This window comes from Gallus gallus, chromosome 15 (genome assembly GCF_016699485.2).
Source record: "Gallus gallus isolate bGalGal1 chromosome 15, bGalGal1.mat.broiler.GRCg7b, whole genome shotgun sequence".
Lineage (NCBI taxonomy): Eukaryota > Metazoa > Chordata > Aves > Galliformes > Phasianidae > Gallus > Gallus gallus.
In genome coordinates, this window is record NC_052546.1 from 9,655,095 (window position 1) to 9,672,720 (window position 17,626).

The 17,626-nt window shown below is 44.3% G+C and overlaps 1 protein-coding gene across 4 annotated transcripts; it reads right to left on the bottom strand.

The window, feature by feature from the left end:
* Positions 1-1,237: 1,237 nt before the first annotated feature.
* TMEM233 (transmembrane protein 233) lies at positions 1,238-14,927 on the bottom strand. Of its 4 annotated transcripts, none has more exons than XR_006931584.1 (4): positions 14,664-14,927; positions 8,642-8,776; positions 2,861-3,088; positions 1,238-1,909 (listed from the first exon to the last, which is right to left on the bottom strand). XR_006931584.1 is itself a non-coding variant. In XM_015275395.4 (3 exons), the coding sequence occupies exons 1-3, from the start codon at positions 14,850-14,852 to the stop codon at positions 1,354-1,356; spliced, it is 519 nt and encodes a 172-aa protein (XP_015130881.1). In that variant the 5' UTR covers positions 14,853-14,927; the 3' UTR covers positions 1,238-1,353. The 4 variants fall into 4 exon arrangements, 2 of the variants coding, with proteins under 2 accessions (XP_015130881.1, XP_046757361.1); XR_006931585.1 differs by having other exon boundaries at positions 1,478-1,548; XM_015275395.4 differs by lacking the exon at positions 2,861-3,088 and having other exon boundaries at positions 1,238-1,548.
* Positions 14,928-17,626: the final 2,699 nt, after the last annotated feature.

The window sequence follows — 17,626 nt, forward strand, 5'->3', positions numbered from 1 at the left end:
CAAATCCAGGCAGATGGTGATGAAGGACAGGTAATCTCCCATGCCTGTTGTAGATACTGCAATTTGTTTGCGTGGCTCTCAAAAGACAAAGAAGACATTAATTTCTCAGTCAGACAACAGCATCTTGCACCCAAGGTCTTGATGGCTTATGTAGGCAGATGTTATTTCCTCCTCTTCAAACTGGATTAAGATGCTGATTACCTCACTTTGTCTGGGTCCATCAAACCTACAACAAAATGACTTGGTCGGACAAGGAGTGCATTCGTTTCCAGCACAAGAGGGGAGGAGAAGGATTTGTGTTCAACTGCATTTCTCAAGCACGGCTGGAAGCATATGCAAGCATTAATAAATGAAGAGAAATGATATCAATATATCAGTAAAGCAAAAATAAGATTACCTATGACACAGAAGCACTAAAGGACATTAGAGGAATTGCTGCATTTTCCCATATCTGTCACATTAAGTGGTTTAATATAAAGCTTTTATTTTTATGCCAATCAATAGCACTGTGAGGTAGCACCATTTATCTTCAGGAGCACCGAAGTTACAACGGCTCAATTCCTATTTATCTTATGAGTGAGATTTCAGAGATATTTATGAGCCTCCAGATGCAAGTTAGATTTCCACTATGGTTTTCAAAAGCATCCGAACAAATCAGGTGCCTCACTCCTATTGATCTACATTCTGCTTAGGCACTCTGAGAAACTACTTCAAGTTGTACATCCTCTAATGCTCGGAGAACTCTGAAACTCTTTCTCCCCTCCCATTCCACGTGCTTTGGTTTCAGTGGCAGTGCTGGGATGGAATATTTTGTGTACTAAGTGTTACTGCAGTGATGCAGTGGTGTTCACTTTGATGCGTGCAATGCAAGGCAGTGAGTGCTGACTTGTGTCACCTGCTGTAGTGAGCTCACCTGGCTGCCTTTCCCAGCCGTGGTAGGAAAGCCCCATTGAGAACACTGATGGACCATTCTGAATATGTCCCACCACTCTTTCTCTGGATCCTGCCTTGAAAAGGAAGCCAAGAGCCCAAACTGCTGAGATTTTGAGTGTTAGCTCATCTCAAACAACCTCTGCACATTTTAGCTACAGTACAGATTGGCTGAACAGCACAACGTAGGGAAGAAATCCCATGTTTGCTTCCACTGACTTAACCCTGAAATCGCCCAATAAGTTTGAGAAAGGGAAATTACTGTTTGAAACAAAAAAATAGGAAATAAACTTCCCACATACCAGGATGGAGATGAAGTAAAAGTAATTTTATTCCACTTCTCAATGACAGTTGTATCATATCTGATAATAAGGCAAGCTACTCAAAGTCCCACAAGACGTTATCAGACCACTGAAACAGTATTCAAAAAACAAGGAGAAGTTCACAGAACAGCCATTTCTTGGGGTCATCAAAACCAGCGGCCAGATTCCGCCATGTACAAACGACATCAGTGTTAAGTGCTGAAGAAATCAACTCATTCCACTGATAAGAGTGAAGTTTTGTATTGGAGTAATTAAGGACAGGCTGTGCACCACTGACTTCAATGAAAAACAGAGGCTGGCAGAAAGAAAAGTGAAAAAAGCACATTAAAAATACAATACCAAGGCACAGAAAATACATGCTACTTCCAGGCATATGCTTTAACAAGTACAGATTTCTGGGAGATCTTTTTTTTTCTTTTTTTTTTTCTTTTTTTTTTACTTGAATAATAGGCATACTCCTGCCAGGCATGATTCATTGCTCACGTGCACCTGTAAAACTCCCATGCATTTCTGGGTATTCAGTCCAGATTTATGTTACTGCAAGGAGAGTAAGTGTAAGTTGGCATAGCTTGCTTGAAGATGTAGCAACAATCAAAACAAATGGAGCAACAGTCACCAAAGACGTCGTCATCTGCGTCAATGCTCGCAGCTCGCTCCTTCAAACACGTAATATTTGGGTAATAAAAAGAAATACATTCTTTCAGTTTTCAGCTAATTAAAACTAGTTGTCCCACTCTACATTTTCATAAGGTATTGAGAAACTGCAGTAATTTAGAGGGCATCCATTGTGCAGCCTAAGGCTGTACACTGAGGGGTAACTCAGATCAGCAAGTCTATGTACATCAGTGAGTGTAGAAAAGTCTGTCCATCTCCATGCTGATTTATGGACTATTCATAGCAAGACAAGAGGGTGAATTAAAAATAAGACACGAACAAAGCAGAACACAATGAAACGATGTGACTTGCTATAGGAACAATAACAGAGGGATGAGAAAGAACATCTATTTAAAAAGAGCTTTTGTGAGATAAAAAAAGAAAAACTTCTTATATACATGGAGTTTAAAGAGGAAAATATGATCAGTGCAACTTTAGTGCAGGACTAGAGCTGAATTAAGGGAGTTCAGCAAGGAAAGACAACAAAATGAGAGGAAATCATTAAAAATATGGATGCTACGGAACAGAAATATCTTCTAATAATTGAAATCGGTCCCAGGTGGTGAAAAACCCAATGCAAAGACCTAAAGGCTGGGGGTGACAGGAGAAAGCAGCCACTGAGTCAGAGTACACCCACAGCATTACAAAATCACATCGCAGGATAAACCACAAACCCGTTGTTCTGATTCTGTTATGCTGAGACTATCGTACAGGAATACAAAAACCCTTCATGGCCTGATCCAAAACCCACTGGAGGTGACAGGAGTTCCACTAGCTCCAGCAGGCTGTGCATCAGAGCTTACACCTTGCACTAGAACAGCTGAGATAGGTTGGCTTCAGCTTGGCTCAGCCAGGGAACATCATGGACCCAGCACACATTCCATGTAAATGAGAAAGAAAAAGGAGTTGTTAGGGCAAGGCTATCACATTAGAGTAAAACAACAAAAACTCACTTCTTTATACTGAGGTTCTGTATAAATAAATAATTTGGAAAACCTGGTCACGCCATGCTGATTTACTAACTGGGCTATCATTGCATCCATCAGCAACATGCCTCTGCAGACTTGTAGGGTCAAATCTAACAGTCTGGAAAGATGGGTTTCCTTTTCTTCTTACTTTTCCTCTCCTGAGATTTACATGGTGGTGTATTCCAAGTGCAGTCCTGATCTTCAGATAGCATGCTGCAAGGACACAACAATATGTTTTTAAAGGGGAAAAAGACAGAGAGTTTGCCTCGTGAGCTTAAATTATTAATTCTACAGATGTAATGGATACATTATTTAGTATCACTTGTTCTCTTAAAAAACATCCCTCTAGATTAGTGGTTCAATACTGCTTTGAATCAAAGCAGTGTTTTTAATGGCACCAGGTATCTGTCAGTCTGAACAGAATTTTTAAACTGGGTTGCTCAAATCAATGCATGTTGGGATCTTCCAGTGGCAGGAAATGGGCTCTTACTTTGCTGAAGTTTGTGCCCCGTGCTTTGCTATCAGCAAATCAGTCCCTGCGGTCAGACAAGTAGGCTTCATTGAACCTTGCTTTGCTATGGAAAGTCTACTAACGGGCTACATGAAAGAATGGGAGAATGGCGGTACTGGGTGAGAGCAAACAGCCTGACCCACAGCATCCTGCCCCCGACAGTGACACGCTGCAGATGCCTAGAGGAAGTGTGTAAGAAAAGCCCAAATCCTGGAGGATATTTCTCTCTTTATTGCCTTCTAGCTCTGGCAATCTGTAGCTTAGAAACTCTCTGAGGCTGAGATTATATTTGCATCTTTGCATCTAAGCTTTCTTTCTTAATTTCTCTTGTTGCTGTTTCAAATAATTTGCATTTTTGGTGTCTGTTGGAAACAGCAGGAATCAGTTCCACAGCAGCATTGTAGGTCACATGAAAAGTATCTTCTAGCTTAAAGCTGCTTTCCTCTGATATCTCTCAACCTCATTCATAAGAGGCATCAAATAACCCCTCTCTACCTCCTTTTGCTGCCTCCAACTGCTTGCCTTTGACTCCCACATTTTCCAAGTCAAAGAGACCACGTCTATTTTGTCTTCCCACACACAGAGATTTTTTTCATACCCTTCAGATCTTCCCCATTATTATTTTTTTTTTATGTCTCCTACATCTTTTTTTTTTTTTTGAGAAAAGGGCCTCAGAAGTACAGAGACAATTCAGGATGTGGTTCAGAGCTGAGCATCACCTATCAGTAAGTACTTAATCTCTCAATTCAATTTACTCTCTAACCAGGCATACTGCAGCAGATTAACATCTCATACAGGCTGTGGCACATAGCACTGCCCAATTTCAGTTTGCTGTTATGTCTCCTCACAGCAGACAAATACAGTCCTTCTCTCACTGCAGTTCTTGATGGACAACATGCCTATGAGCACATATGCACAGCTATACTCAGTGGTGACACAAATACTGGTTTAAGTTACATCTGAGCAAGCAGTGGAAATGTAATTCAGTGCAATGCACTGGCAAGACTTGAGTGCAGGAGAAGCTGACAAGACAGGTTAAAAGATAGAGAATGGAATAAGTAGAAATTGGGCCTGGAGTGGAATGGGTGCACAATGCAGCTTATCACCTGGTGACTGCTCTCCATAACAAGGAATGTGCCAGTTTATGTTGATCAAAACAGACAAGTCAGCTCCAGCAATGAAAGTGATTATTTCCCCTTGTCTGCATTCAGGGTTATGACTGCAGAAAGTAGATGATTCCTAAGTATGGGGTGGGCCCGTTTCCAAGCTCTGTGCATGTATGTGTTTGTTAAAGATAACACGTCAATATTGAGGACAAATGAGGCTCTCCAAAGCAGCAGCACAAGCCCAGAGTTGGCTTTGCACTGAGTAAACCTGTAAAATGGAAAGTCGGTGCTGTTTATTCCATGCAGGTGGAGGTGTCTCCTGCTGTTATTCCTGTGTTACCATTGCTTGGCAAATGAGTTAACCAAGGAAAGCAAGTGAGGAAACTTGGAGTTCCCAAGGTAGGAACCTGCTGAAAAGTGAGAGGACGTTCCTCTTCCTGAGCCCATCAGTCCCTGCTGATCTTTTTTCAGTAAGATGCGAAACAGCCCTTTGAGTGGTCCTGTGGTCTGTGACTTGTTACCAGATGCAGGTCCATGATCCCATCCACCAGCTCCTGGGCAGAGAGCTCTGTGGGCAGCTTACTTCAGGTCACTCCCCTTAGCAGGCTGAGTGTCACAGACAATCACAAGTTACTGCAGTGATGAATTATGAGCATCAAAACTGATTGTGTCATGCTCCTTCCTATTCATTCCACAATTCATAAGCAGCAGATTTGGCTAGAACAGTCCAAATGAACTGCAGGATCATGTATGTCTGACCTTGCTGTCCTACAAGGAAGTATAATCTTACTGGGGGTATAATTACTGCCAGCACTTGTTCAAACTGAAAATTTCTCACACTGCTTCTCCAAAGCTTCTACCATTTCTACCCATATAACCCCCGATTAGTGGGTTTTCTCCTGGCTGAGAGGCTGGCGGGGTTCCAGGGGAACCCTTCTCAGCTCTGCTTAAAACACAGGACTAAGTCCCTTTCCAAAGCAGGATGGAACACATAACAGCCTTGGGTACCAAAAATCCAGAAGAGATGTCAGAAAAAAATGGGTAAATTTGGCTGGATTTTTTAATAGGGCACAAGTTTTGTTATTCAGAATTTCATCACATTAGACACTGACCTTATCAAACTAGTCTTCTAGAAATACCATTCACAGCGAACAAATTACTTTCCAGTGAATGCTGAAGGAACTATGTGCAGACCTGGAGAGATATATGAGCACTCATTTCCCAGCAGTTTCAATGAGAGATGCTCAAGAATGGCAAAAAAGGTCTTCAGTGGTGAAGAGTTTGTACAGATGATGGCACGAGACTGCAACTGCAGTGGTGATAAGCTGCAGGGCACTGCCTCCAAAACTGCCTGACACATCAGATGCATTGACCCAGGTGAGGCTTCAGAAGATGTGGCTGTCAAGGTCACAGCTGTGGGGAATACTTGATGCTTCTCTTTGGAACTGTGGTGATTGTGGCCACTCTTGTAGGAGCTGCACTCTGACCGAGGTGCTGAATGCCCCTGGGAAAGGGCTCAGACTGCAAACCACTGGGTGTACAAACCAACAGCACTGCTTTCTTCTGTGAAGACCAACAGGGGCTTCACAGTGACTTTGTAGAGTGGAGAGTCTGAGCTCCACCATGCAAAGGATGGACGACTAAACAGTACACCTCAAAAAGAGCTGAACGGATTGATTCCCAGGATGGGGAAGGCCTGAAGTCTGTGACTTCTGGCAGAAGAAGGAAGATCCTTGCCAGGATGTGCATCCAGCCCCTCAGAGCAAGTGAAGAATTCTACTGAAGGAGACAAGTGAAATGAGATGGTAAACAGCAAGCATAGGGTTGTGGAAGAATAATAAAAGGGAGGTATCCTAATGACAGTTTTCAGTGGGAATTGTACCCTTTAAGACTAAGAAAAGCCAAAAGAAACATCAGCAGGAGCAACTGGATAATATGGTAGATGGTAAATACATGAGAATGAAACCTGGAAGGATCAAGGTTGTCATACATACCGGTAAAGTCTAAATTAACTTCCATGAAAAATACAGATGTGTGTCATAGAAACATCAAACTGTGCCTCGTGGTGATCAAATAAATCAGCAACAGGGCTGGCTCATTCCATTAAGGCCTTTTTGTACCATTTTGCCAATATCAAAGCACGTTTATTAAATCATCTAGGTTTACTTTGTGTGAGCAGAGATTGCAAGGTGGCTGTATATAATGATGACAAAAGTACACATGGATGTGAGACAACTGCATGGAGCACGCAATGCCATCCATGCCAGTCATATGGCAAACTCAAAACCAATTTAGTATAAAATATAAGTGGCCAAGAGAAAGGAGACTCAGGTAATTATAGAGGGTGGAAAGGGCAGCTGTGTGCCCCTATTCACTCATTTTCACATTAGAAAAATAAAGAAGATTGCTGCTCCTATCAAATACTTTCTTAGAAACAAGGGGGCTAAAGGGGGGAAGGGAGGTAGTAATGGGGCAGAAAGACCAGGGAGCAAGGTGAATCCACCAAAGCTGTCCCTTCAGCCCTCACCAACTGGAAGTACCAACACCTCTATGGAAACTATTCACTGAATACAAGAAATTACTATCCCAGCAGTGTGCTGATGGTTCCCAGGTACCTAACAGTGCTTCTACCTAATGCTGACATTGTTCTTAAAAATAAAATAAAAAATCCTGAAAAGACAAAACTTAAGAAGATAAGTAACAAAGTCATATTATACTGATTTACCACTGCATACCTCCTTGAGGGCAGGATAGAGAGGCTTACAAATACTAGTTAGAAGTCAAGTGCTAACTACTTCTAACATCTGTCAGTGGGCACAAAGAATCATTCACATTCAGCCAACAGAATCTCACTGTAGGGGAAATGAAATATTAAATGCAGTTGAATGTAGACATTTGTGCTCTAGTTAACGTGAATGCTTCAATTCAGCGTTTTCTGCCACTCCTCATGCCTCCCCTCTTTCCCTGTACTTGAAAAAAAGCCTGAGCTGCTCCCCTTGTGTGATCCATGCTTGGGAAATGATAAGGTGGCAGAAGTGAACTGAGGAATTTACTGCTGCTGTCAATTACAGAACTTGGCACTCCCAGCCTGAACTGACTTGGTTTTAAATCTGTGAGGGCTAAACAAACCCAACACAGGCTGTACTTGAAAAGAGATTCATGCTTGCAAAATGCAAGGGATAATAATGAATGAAGCAGTCACTTCTGATTTGGTGGCACCAGGCGCCAACATCCTACAGCAACGGACCCCAGTTCCATCAACTACTGAGTTCCATAGGGCACACTGAAGTGTTGCACATGTTTGACCAGCCGCTCCATTCCACTCCTCAGAGAAGTCCGTGTTTCAGCTGTGATCTCTATTTTTAGTTTACACATAAGTCTGTACAGTGAGTTGGAAAGCCTAGGGAAAAAAGGCTCTCCAATCAAAACAGTCAATAATATATTGGTTTAAATTGGTTATTTTATTGGAGGGGGCACGTTACTGGGGGGGAGAAAACATACTGTTGCACAATGTTAAGAAAGAATATCAAAGCTCTAATTACTTCTGTTCTTTTCTGCTAATAAGCTTACAGTCTGCATAGCCACTGGGACTCAGCTGTTGAGCTTCTTCACTACCATTCCAGCTGTGTGAAGGCAGATGAGCTGCAATGAGCAAACAGCCTGCACCTGCAGCAAGTCAAAGCAGCATTACATCTGTGGTGGCTTTCCATGTAGTTACAACCACCTTAATATCAAATGGTAAAATAGTAATTGACGGTCCTCTCCTCCTTATAGTTACAGAAAACAATGTTGGACAGATTGTGAGACTGAAAATTAACACCTTTAGATGTAATTACCTGGACTCTAGGGGTCTCTGTGCACTAGGTCTTGCAGAGGAAGAAACTGAGGGGGTGGGAAAGAAAGCAAGCGGCTGCCCCAAATTAAAAAGCCTATGGGAAGTGCAAGAGTTTCCAGAATATTCACTGCTGCTAACACAGTCATATGCACTAAATGACAGAAAACAGCATTTTCTAAATTTCAAAATAAAGTAAAAGTTGCTCTTTTGGAAAATCTGTAATAGTGATAGTTTTGACTGTCTTTAGCTTCTTATTCTGAAGCCCTTTCATAGACAAGAATTGTTTGCATTGGAACTGAGAGTATTTTGCTTACCGTTGTGAAATGAACTACGCAGTAGATTCCAATGATGACAAGGCCAATGATAATTGATGCAACTGCAACCCACAGTGCATTGCGACCCAGTCTTCTTGATCCTTCTATGTCTCCTTGATTATAACTGTTTAAAGCCTGTAAAAAAAAAAAAAAAGGAAGAAAAAAGAAACAAAATTTGTGACTTTTCTTAAAAAGAACCATCAAATACAGACATCTGTACACAAACCAACGTCACTGCAGGCAGCAGCAGCAAAGACGAAACAAGGAGATCTAGATAATCTGAAGAACACATCTGAGTGCCATCTTCACATGCTAGAAATTCTGTCCCTTTGCATTCTTAGAACACACTGATAATTATTATCATATTCAGAGGTGTCCACCAGGCATATGGATATTATCTCAACAGCCTGAGTTCATCTACCTGCGATGCGGCAGATGTTTTCCATTCGTCACATGGAAAGAGGTGCAATAGGATCACTCTGATCTTCCAGTTTTTTGTGAGATCAGACTTGGTGTGCTTTGGTTATGAGTAATTTTTTTATTGGTAGCAAAGATAGAAGAGTGGAGATCTGAGACTGGAAAGCAGGAAATGAATGAACACTACTGATAAGTGAAAGCAGCAAGCACTATATGGGTCGTTGTTCCCCCATTTAAAGCCAAACTCTGCCTCTTCTGTAGTGGTAGAAGTGCCTTCATTATCACATAGACTTCTTAGCTAGAGAGGTTTTAAACTTAATCCGAGATTATTCAGACAAATGGTTTTAAAGCAATGGAACTAAACCAAAGGAAAGAAGAGCTGTTCTGTAGAGAGGAAATAACTTCTAATACTTCTCCATTGTGTATTTTCCATACAAGCTTGGCTGAGATCCTTCAGGGTAAAAATCACCTGAATGATCCTGATGAGAACAAGGGCAAAAGACCAAAGGTATTCAGCGATTTAATCCTCCTGAAAATGAGTCCCTCTGAAGTACAAGGGACCTTAAAGGTGATATTGCCAATGAATTCACTGTAGGAGCTGAACCATACTGGAAGGCTTCATGCACCTCTCTCTCATCAAAGCAAGGCAAGTCACAACACCAGTGACTTCTGCCATGTGGCAACATCATCATCCTCAGCTTGGGAAACACAGATGTCGTGACTATGAGACTTTCCCTTACTGCTGTGCAGTCAGCAAATCCTGCAGCCTGATCCAGAGCTGAATGGAAGATTTGACAGCTTGATTCATTAGTTTCCATGTGCTTTCACTCAGAGCATAAACACCACCACAGTACGGCACTGAGATTTGCCTCAAAATGGCACTAGGAATGCCATTCACTTACATGACCACCATGCTACGTACATTCAAAAATTTAATGAGCCTTAATGCTGAATTTCATATTATTTTAATGCTGTATGACTTCCATCAACACATTATCCCAGATCTAGCAGTTTCATTCTTTGTTCAGATAGTTACCACTGAAAAAATGGAAACAACTCACTATCTTTACTCTTTTTCAGAGAAAAGCACTGTGGCTACTAAAGTTTATTTAGACTTCATGGGATACCAAGCATTGTTTGTAGAGCACTTTTTGCCAAGCAGAAGAATAACGGCAGGCATTATCTCTGTGTGGTCTGTCAATTAGTGAGCACAGAAGCTAATGGACTAGATACATCCTCGCTGTTAGCACTGCAGCAGGATCTCTCTTGCCAAGGCAGTCCCAGAGCAATGAAGCCCATATTCCTAGAATTGCATCTCAAGGATAAGTACAGGTATTTACCCTCTTGTGTCTGAGAAAGAGTGAGCTGATGATGCACTCTTGCCCTTAAGGAGAGCACTGATAGATTTCTCCTCTTCCTGGCAGCCTACATGCCTAAACATTTCTCTATTTCAGTTCCCTAAAGAATACCTCTAATTCCTCTCTTGGCTGTCAGATTTTGTTGGGGTTGGCTAATGAACTTCATGGGGACAGTGGGAAGAGATGGAAATGATGGGCACAAATACACAGGGGGACTGCCCAAGGCTTGTTTCCATACAATATTGGGCTGGGCACACATAATTGTTCAGGCAGAAGAACAGTGGCACAGTTACCCCTGGTTCTCCATCAACACAACCTCTTGTAAGGGTTGGCTGTCACAGATCCTCTTGCACAAGTAACTCCACTGTTCTCAGCAGTCCTGTCTACAGAAGAAGAGCTTCCTTAGGTTTTCTCAAAAAAGCCTTTCAGGAAGGTCAATAAATGGAAAATGGTCTGCGTTGGTCTTGAGCAGGCTGACTTCTCCTGCATCTGGCAGCAGAACGTGACTGTGGCTACAAGAAGAATCACTGGAAAGGCATCACTGACATCTCAGACATGACTTTCCAGCCTACCAAAGGACAAGCTTTCCATGACATCTGAGTGGTCATGGTTTCCATGACCATGAGTGATCCTGCAAACACTCTAAGCTCGGGTCCCCATACGTGTGGTCTCAAAGTAAGGCCACAGTTGTAAGGAAGACAGGGCAGCATAAGCTTGCAGTTCTGTGGCATTTTGCTAATGTATTTAGGAAGCCTGGAGAACACCCGCGTGATTCCTGCAGGTGCTTCATAAATAATTCACCCTGTGCAGTTTAATAAGTAATGTCATTTTAATACAAATCCGCGACAAAGAGCAGGAAAATAGCATTAATGACAAAGAAGAGGATTTGGGAGAGACAGGAAGGAGACGAAAGCTTCTTCATTAAGGGGCTTAAATGAAATGGTGTGATTTAGACAGCATCCAAGAAAAAAAAAAGAGAGAGAGGTTTTGGGGTAAAGCTCTTTGAAATTCACTTACTTCCATCTACTTCAAAGAGCGCTTGGATTGAGCCTTCAGTTTTCAACATGGTAGGCAACAGTAACTGCTAAAGCTGTCAGTGTTACATCTGTAATTACTTCCAGTGACAGAACACAGCATCTGCGTGTGATGTTTGGTCTGTCCAACTTCTCCAATGAATTTCAGCCCTTGTCAGCCTGATGCTGGATGGCTTCTCAAGGTTCTGCTACCTCACTCCGCATAGCCATAAACTAAACTGAAGCCACAGCTCTGCAGCTGCTTATTGAGCAACCCCAGTGGCTGACACCACTTTCATGTGCATTGTTCAGAAATGAAGCAAATTCTCACATGAACAGAAATGTGCTGAATTAGCTATGAACCACCAATCCCTTTCAACGTGCATTTTCTGCTCCATGCTGCCAGAAGGCTGCTTATGGTAGAAGCAGAAGTGGTGCAGAAATCTTCCTCCCCGTCTCTTAAAACTCTGGGCAGAGCAGACGGAGGTGCCCCGATCAATATTTTCTGTGCTTTTGCAAAAGCCAGACTGTCACAAATCTTATTTGACTGTGCCTGGAAACGAGATACTCTCCCTAACTCAGACCAAAGGAGGAACGAGATGTGCTGGCTCAGTGTAACTCCTCACTGCGAACAACAAACAGAGAAGGAGAAAGAAGAGGGACCTGGGGGACAACTCAGAGACAGCACAGTTTGTTCTGCAGGTTGTACAGCTCTGTGCAAACGCTGTACTTCTGTCACTCTGGGGACAAGTTGAAAGTGCTACGGGAGGGGAAAGCTGTACCATTTTGCAGAGATGAGGACAGTATGAACATGCTTAAGAACAGCTGATGAGCCTTGTTTCTTCTCACCCAAGTAGGTACCAATGTTCCATAAGTTATTAGGTGTCTGTGTACCTAAAAGGCACTTATAAAAGCCACCTGGACTCGGATGACCAGTCTGCCACACAAATCTTTGAAATAAAGACAACTGGAGATGCTGTATGGAATATGGCCAACAAGGGTCATGGAACTAACCAGGCCACAGTGATGGCAGAGAGCAAGAAAAGTTTATCATCACAATAGGGACAACCTGGGAAAGGTCCAAAAATAAAGTCAGCTAAGACCTGGAATGGGAAGATTTGTACCCCCAAAGGTGAGAAAGGAGTGAGAAAAGCAGTGCTAGAGCTGTAAGTGGGGCAAGAGAAGAGACCGAAGACAAATCTGACATTTACTTCGGGGGTGTGTTGGAGCCCAGACTCTACTTTTAGGATGGATGCTATTTTCATTGTCTGAATTGAGAACACTTAAGGAGGACAGACACACACAAACAGGGTGCTGAAAGGGGCATGTCCCTCTGCATGCCAAGGGGACTTTTCCATCCGGGTTCATCTTAGGCAGTGGAAATTAGTACAGAGAATTCTGCTTGTGTGGGTCCAGACCTCTTCTGACACAAGATCTCAGGCATCCTATACAAACTGTAGTAAGAAAAGAAGAAACCTGCTGTTGTATCTCAGCGTCAACACTTAGCAACTCAAGGAAATGTGCTCAGAGAGAGGGGGATGTGGGTCCCTGTAGAGCAGTGATTAAAAGCAGAACCTGGAGCAGAAGTGAATGGAGCAGATACAGGTTGCAGCTCCAAAAGGAAGGGGATAGGGCCGTGGAAAACAAGCCAGACGTGTCATTTTCATGGAGAAGATGGAAAAGAGTAACGTTGAAACAGAAGGCATTCGCACGCAGTGGAACTTATCGGTTGAGTTTTAGGTTCCCCTCCTTTAAAGGAATTGCACAGCTGTGACCTGCACAGATTGTTTTGCGTTCAGGAAGTGCTCTTCCCACCTCGGCTTCTATACATCCCACAGAGACAGCTACTTCAGCCTGACTCCCAAAGCCTGCGTGAACTTCAGCTGGGGCGTGGGCAGACGTTCCTCCATATGGGGTGCAAAAGTCTTCAGAGGCCAAACTCTGCCCTCAGCATTTAACTTCTGCACAGCCCCGAAGTGAAAGCACTGTCACAGCGAACAGATGCCCACAGCCCCAGATCATCACCTCTCACTCCTTTATATAGCACCTGCAGTGCCCACTAACTGAAGAGGTGCTGGGTACCAAACCTGGCAGATTTCACCTCTTCAAATCAAACAAAAGAGTGCAGTGTGTAATTAATGATAGAGAAAAAATTAAAAAGACAGCTAATACTTTTCTTTTCTGAACAAAAAATGGTCACGAAGAAGGCGTGGAATGGCTCCTTTAAGTGATTTTAGTGTATATTCCAACACCAGGGTATGATTTGTGATCAATCTTAGTAGTGTTAACAGAGTTTGTTTTAGCATACTTTGGAGACGGGCAATTATTCTAATAGCTAATTGCAAATAGAAACAGCTACATTCTTGCTTACCTTTTCAACCTGGCTGTCAGGGAAAAGGAGGAAAACATACAACATGTTTTAAAGCCTTTCCAGCTCCCGAACAACAGAAATACATTGCAGTATTACTGATTACCCTGCATATGTCCTATCAGAAAAGTCTGGACCCGACTCTGCAACCTTCAGCCTGGAGGAGAGGATTCTGTTCTGTCGGTCCTTCCTGTTTTAAGGGGATCGCTGCATTACTAAAGGCTATGCAAACGGGCTACGACATGGAGGAGTAAGCCTGATCTCTGAGCGTGCTGAAGGAACACAGAGCTGTTTGCCAACAATCTAAAATCACGGCTGTTTCGTCTGCTTTTCTTGCAGACAAATTCAGCACCGTGCCGAAGAGGCTGTTTATTGCATAAAAAAAGTGACACTATCGGACTCGATCAGCTGAAGCAAACAGCCCATAACTGATGTGCGGACCTCATTTCTGCTCCCCGGCTGCCGCTTTCCCAGTCCGTAAGTCCAACTCAGCGTGCAAGTCAGTCGATGCAACAGATCTCCTTAACCGGGATAAACTTCCCTCCTTCGCACAGCCTGAGACCGAAAACTCGCCTCGAACCGCCTTTCCCTCCGCGTCTGTCCTCTGATAAACCTTTCCGAGCCGGTACCTGCTAGGACAGCGGTACGGACCCCCCGGCTGAGCCCGCTGATGCTCTGTGCCCCGCTAACTCCGCTGCCGGCTCCCCAGACGGCTCCTCCGCTCCCACTCCGCTCCGGCAGCTCCCGGCGGGTGGGAACGGCTCCGGCCGGGAGCCGACAGCCGCCGATCGCCCTACCCGCACCCGCAGCCCCAAACCGGGGGTCGCGCACTCAGGGCGGCCCCCGCCCGCCGCGGTGCGACTCACCATGACGGCGAAGACGAAGGCTACGATGTTGATGGGATACGCGGGGCAGAAACAGGAGAGGATGCTGAGGAGCAGGTAGTTCTTGGGCCGCGGTTGCGGCGGACCGTCGGGGAGCTCATCCTCGATGTTGGTCTCGGGGCTGTTGTCCAGAGCCCTCTTGATGTCGGTGCCGGCGGGGAGCGAGGACATGAGGCTGCGGCACGGCGGGCGGGCGGCTCGGAAAGCCCAGCACCGCGCACCGGGCAGGCGTGACCCCACGGCGGCACCGAGCCAAGGGAGCCGCCCGGAGCGGCACGGCGCTGCGCTGCGCTTCCCGGACCGGCCAGCAGGGGGCGCTGCCCGCGGGCGGCTCCGCTACTGCGAGGCGGCACAACGCGGCCAAGGAACGGGGGGAAAAAAGAAGATGAAACTATAAGAGGCTTTCAAACAGCCTGTGTGTCCGGCTGTGCCCAGCGGGAGACACGGGCGGTGCTCGCCGGGCCTTCCCTGGCCTTTGGTTAAGTGTCTTTTAACTGCGCTCGGATCACCCCCTTGTATGCATTGAGCTCCGGCAGCAAATCGCATCAAAGCTGCAAAGGCATCTCCTTTGGTCTGGGCTGAGGTTGCCAACTGACCCCAAGTAACGTGCTAAACTTAGCGAAAACATTAAAGATTGACTCAAAATTATCTGCTTAAAGAGTTTGGCGGCTCAGGTCTGGAGTATTTTGGCCAGTTTTTAGCCAGCAATTCTGTCTGTACTGAGCATTGCATCTGTACAGTGAAATTCTCCTTGGGGGAAGCATGAGGGAGAGCAGGGAAACCAATGGGTTTAGTTCCGAAGCCTACGATGCGGGAGAAAAAGACCCAGTAATAACCAATAAAAACACACAAACGACAAAACCAAACACAAATTAAGCCAATAAAGTTCTGCTTCCATCACGGTTTTGAAGTTGGTGAGGAGAAGCACAACAGCCTGTGCTTAGAAAGGAATGGGCTCCAACTGTGCCCTATAGCATAAGAAAACAAGCTTTGTGATACCCACTTTATAATAATAATGGAGCAAAATGGAGGGACCTTTGAGGCTGAGCTGTGTCTGTGTCTGGCTGTTCCTGGGAGCACTTCATTCATTGAAGATACAGCAAACAGTGAGGTGCACACAGAGCTCTATGAATGAGCCACCTTTAGCACTGGGCGTTCTGCAGCTGTCTCAAATGGAGCCATTGCTTCCTGTTTGCAGATGTCATCCTACAAGACATGATGCTGTCAACACAATAAAGACCTGTATAAGGGCAATATTTTTACTTCCATAGGCACTGAGCATCTCTCAGGCTGCATTCCTGGAACGTAACACAGAATGAGAACCTACTGATCTATAACCATGATTAAAGAAAGGATTTTATGTCTTTAGGAAGCAGCAAGAGATGCCGAGGTCACATCTGCTTGCCAATTCACCCATTAGTGCTTGGGCATGGGCTCTTTGGAGCTGTAAAACCTTTGATATGTTCTCAGGGGACTTTAAACACACACCAGACAAGCTCAGAAGCAGCAGTTTGTATCACACTGCACAGTTACTTTTAGAATTGATTTCAGTAGGGATGGAGAACGTGGACTCACCCTCTGCAGGACGCATGGAGCTATGGGGGATGTCAGACATTCAGGGCAATTTGTGATAACGACAGCTCATTAAGAGGTCTGTGAGACAGAGGCTCTGCCATAAAGCAGTTATTGCAGCTGAATTCAGTGGTTTGAGATGATGGGTTGAAATGCAAGAAATATATCATGTTAGGACAATATTGCTTGCATTTTAAATGGCACTGACTTGTAGGTAAATGAAAAAAGAAAGGGATATTCAGACAATAGTATGGCTTCATGTACTGCAGTGAGAGAGGGCGGTTAATCTCCAAGAACCTGGGTAAGATTCTTACCACAGAGGGAAACACTGCTGTGCTGAGATGGCTCAGCAGAAAGCCGTGGAATTATTTAAAGGCATTAACTGAGTGTTTTAAGGTAGAATTCCTGGAGAGGAATCATAAAAACAGCCCTCCAAGGGAATGAGTCACAGCAGCCCTTATGAGTCTATGATTCTACGATTACTGCTGTAGAAGCACCCAATAGACTTGCTTGCAGCCTTGCACTCCAACCTGAGTCCTGAAAGAGAAACATGATTTTCTGTTTGACCACTTTGCACAGAGCAGAGGTCTTCCTAGAGATGTGAGCTGGATAAATTGCTTATCATGATGGGCAAAGCCCGGCGTCTTCTTCCCTTGATTTTGGAGGGTGCTATAGATTGATAGCCGAATTTGTAATGCAGAGTATGGTCTTTCCTCCGTGTTATGATTTGGGTCTGCACATACAAGTCAAAGTCCACATAAAGATTAAAAAAAAAAAAAAAAAGAAAGGCATTTTATCCTCAAAGGTTGTTTGGGATTGATGTGTATCATAGCATCTTAGAATCACAGAATGGCTGGGGTTGGAAGGGACCCCACGGGTCATCAAGATCCAACCTCCTGCCACAGGCAGAGCCACCAACCTCCAGATCTGACACTGGACCAGTTTGCCCAGGGCCCCATCCAACTTTACCATCAACAATTTGATATTTCTCAATATGATCACATGGCTGCCCATCATCACCTCTCTTTCCAACTTTCTGGACAACCAGGCAGAAAGGACTGTAGGAATAAACAAAGGAGTGCCGTGAACAACACTTCCTTTTTTTTTCCCCCAAGAACGTATTCTCTGGCTAGACTGTGAGCTCAAGACATTCTGCAAAGAGCAGACAAGATGTTCCCAGAAGCCTTTCTCCACTCAAAAGATGGTTTGGGGGTAGGAGGTCACAATAGCAGTCAATGGCCACGCAGGGCTCCATGCTGAGTTCTACTTATCTGAAGCAAAAATTCTAAGTGTCTTCCAATGTTTAGCCATGTTATCCTTCCCAAGGGGACTGTAAACCTGCCTACCTTGTAACCCCAAGGGAAGATAAAACT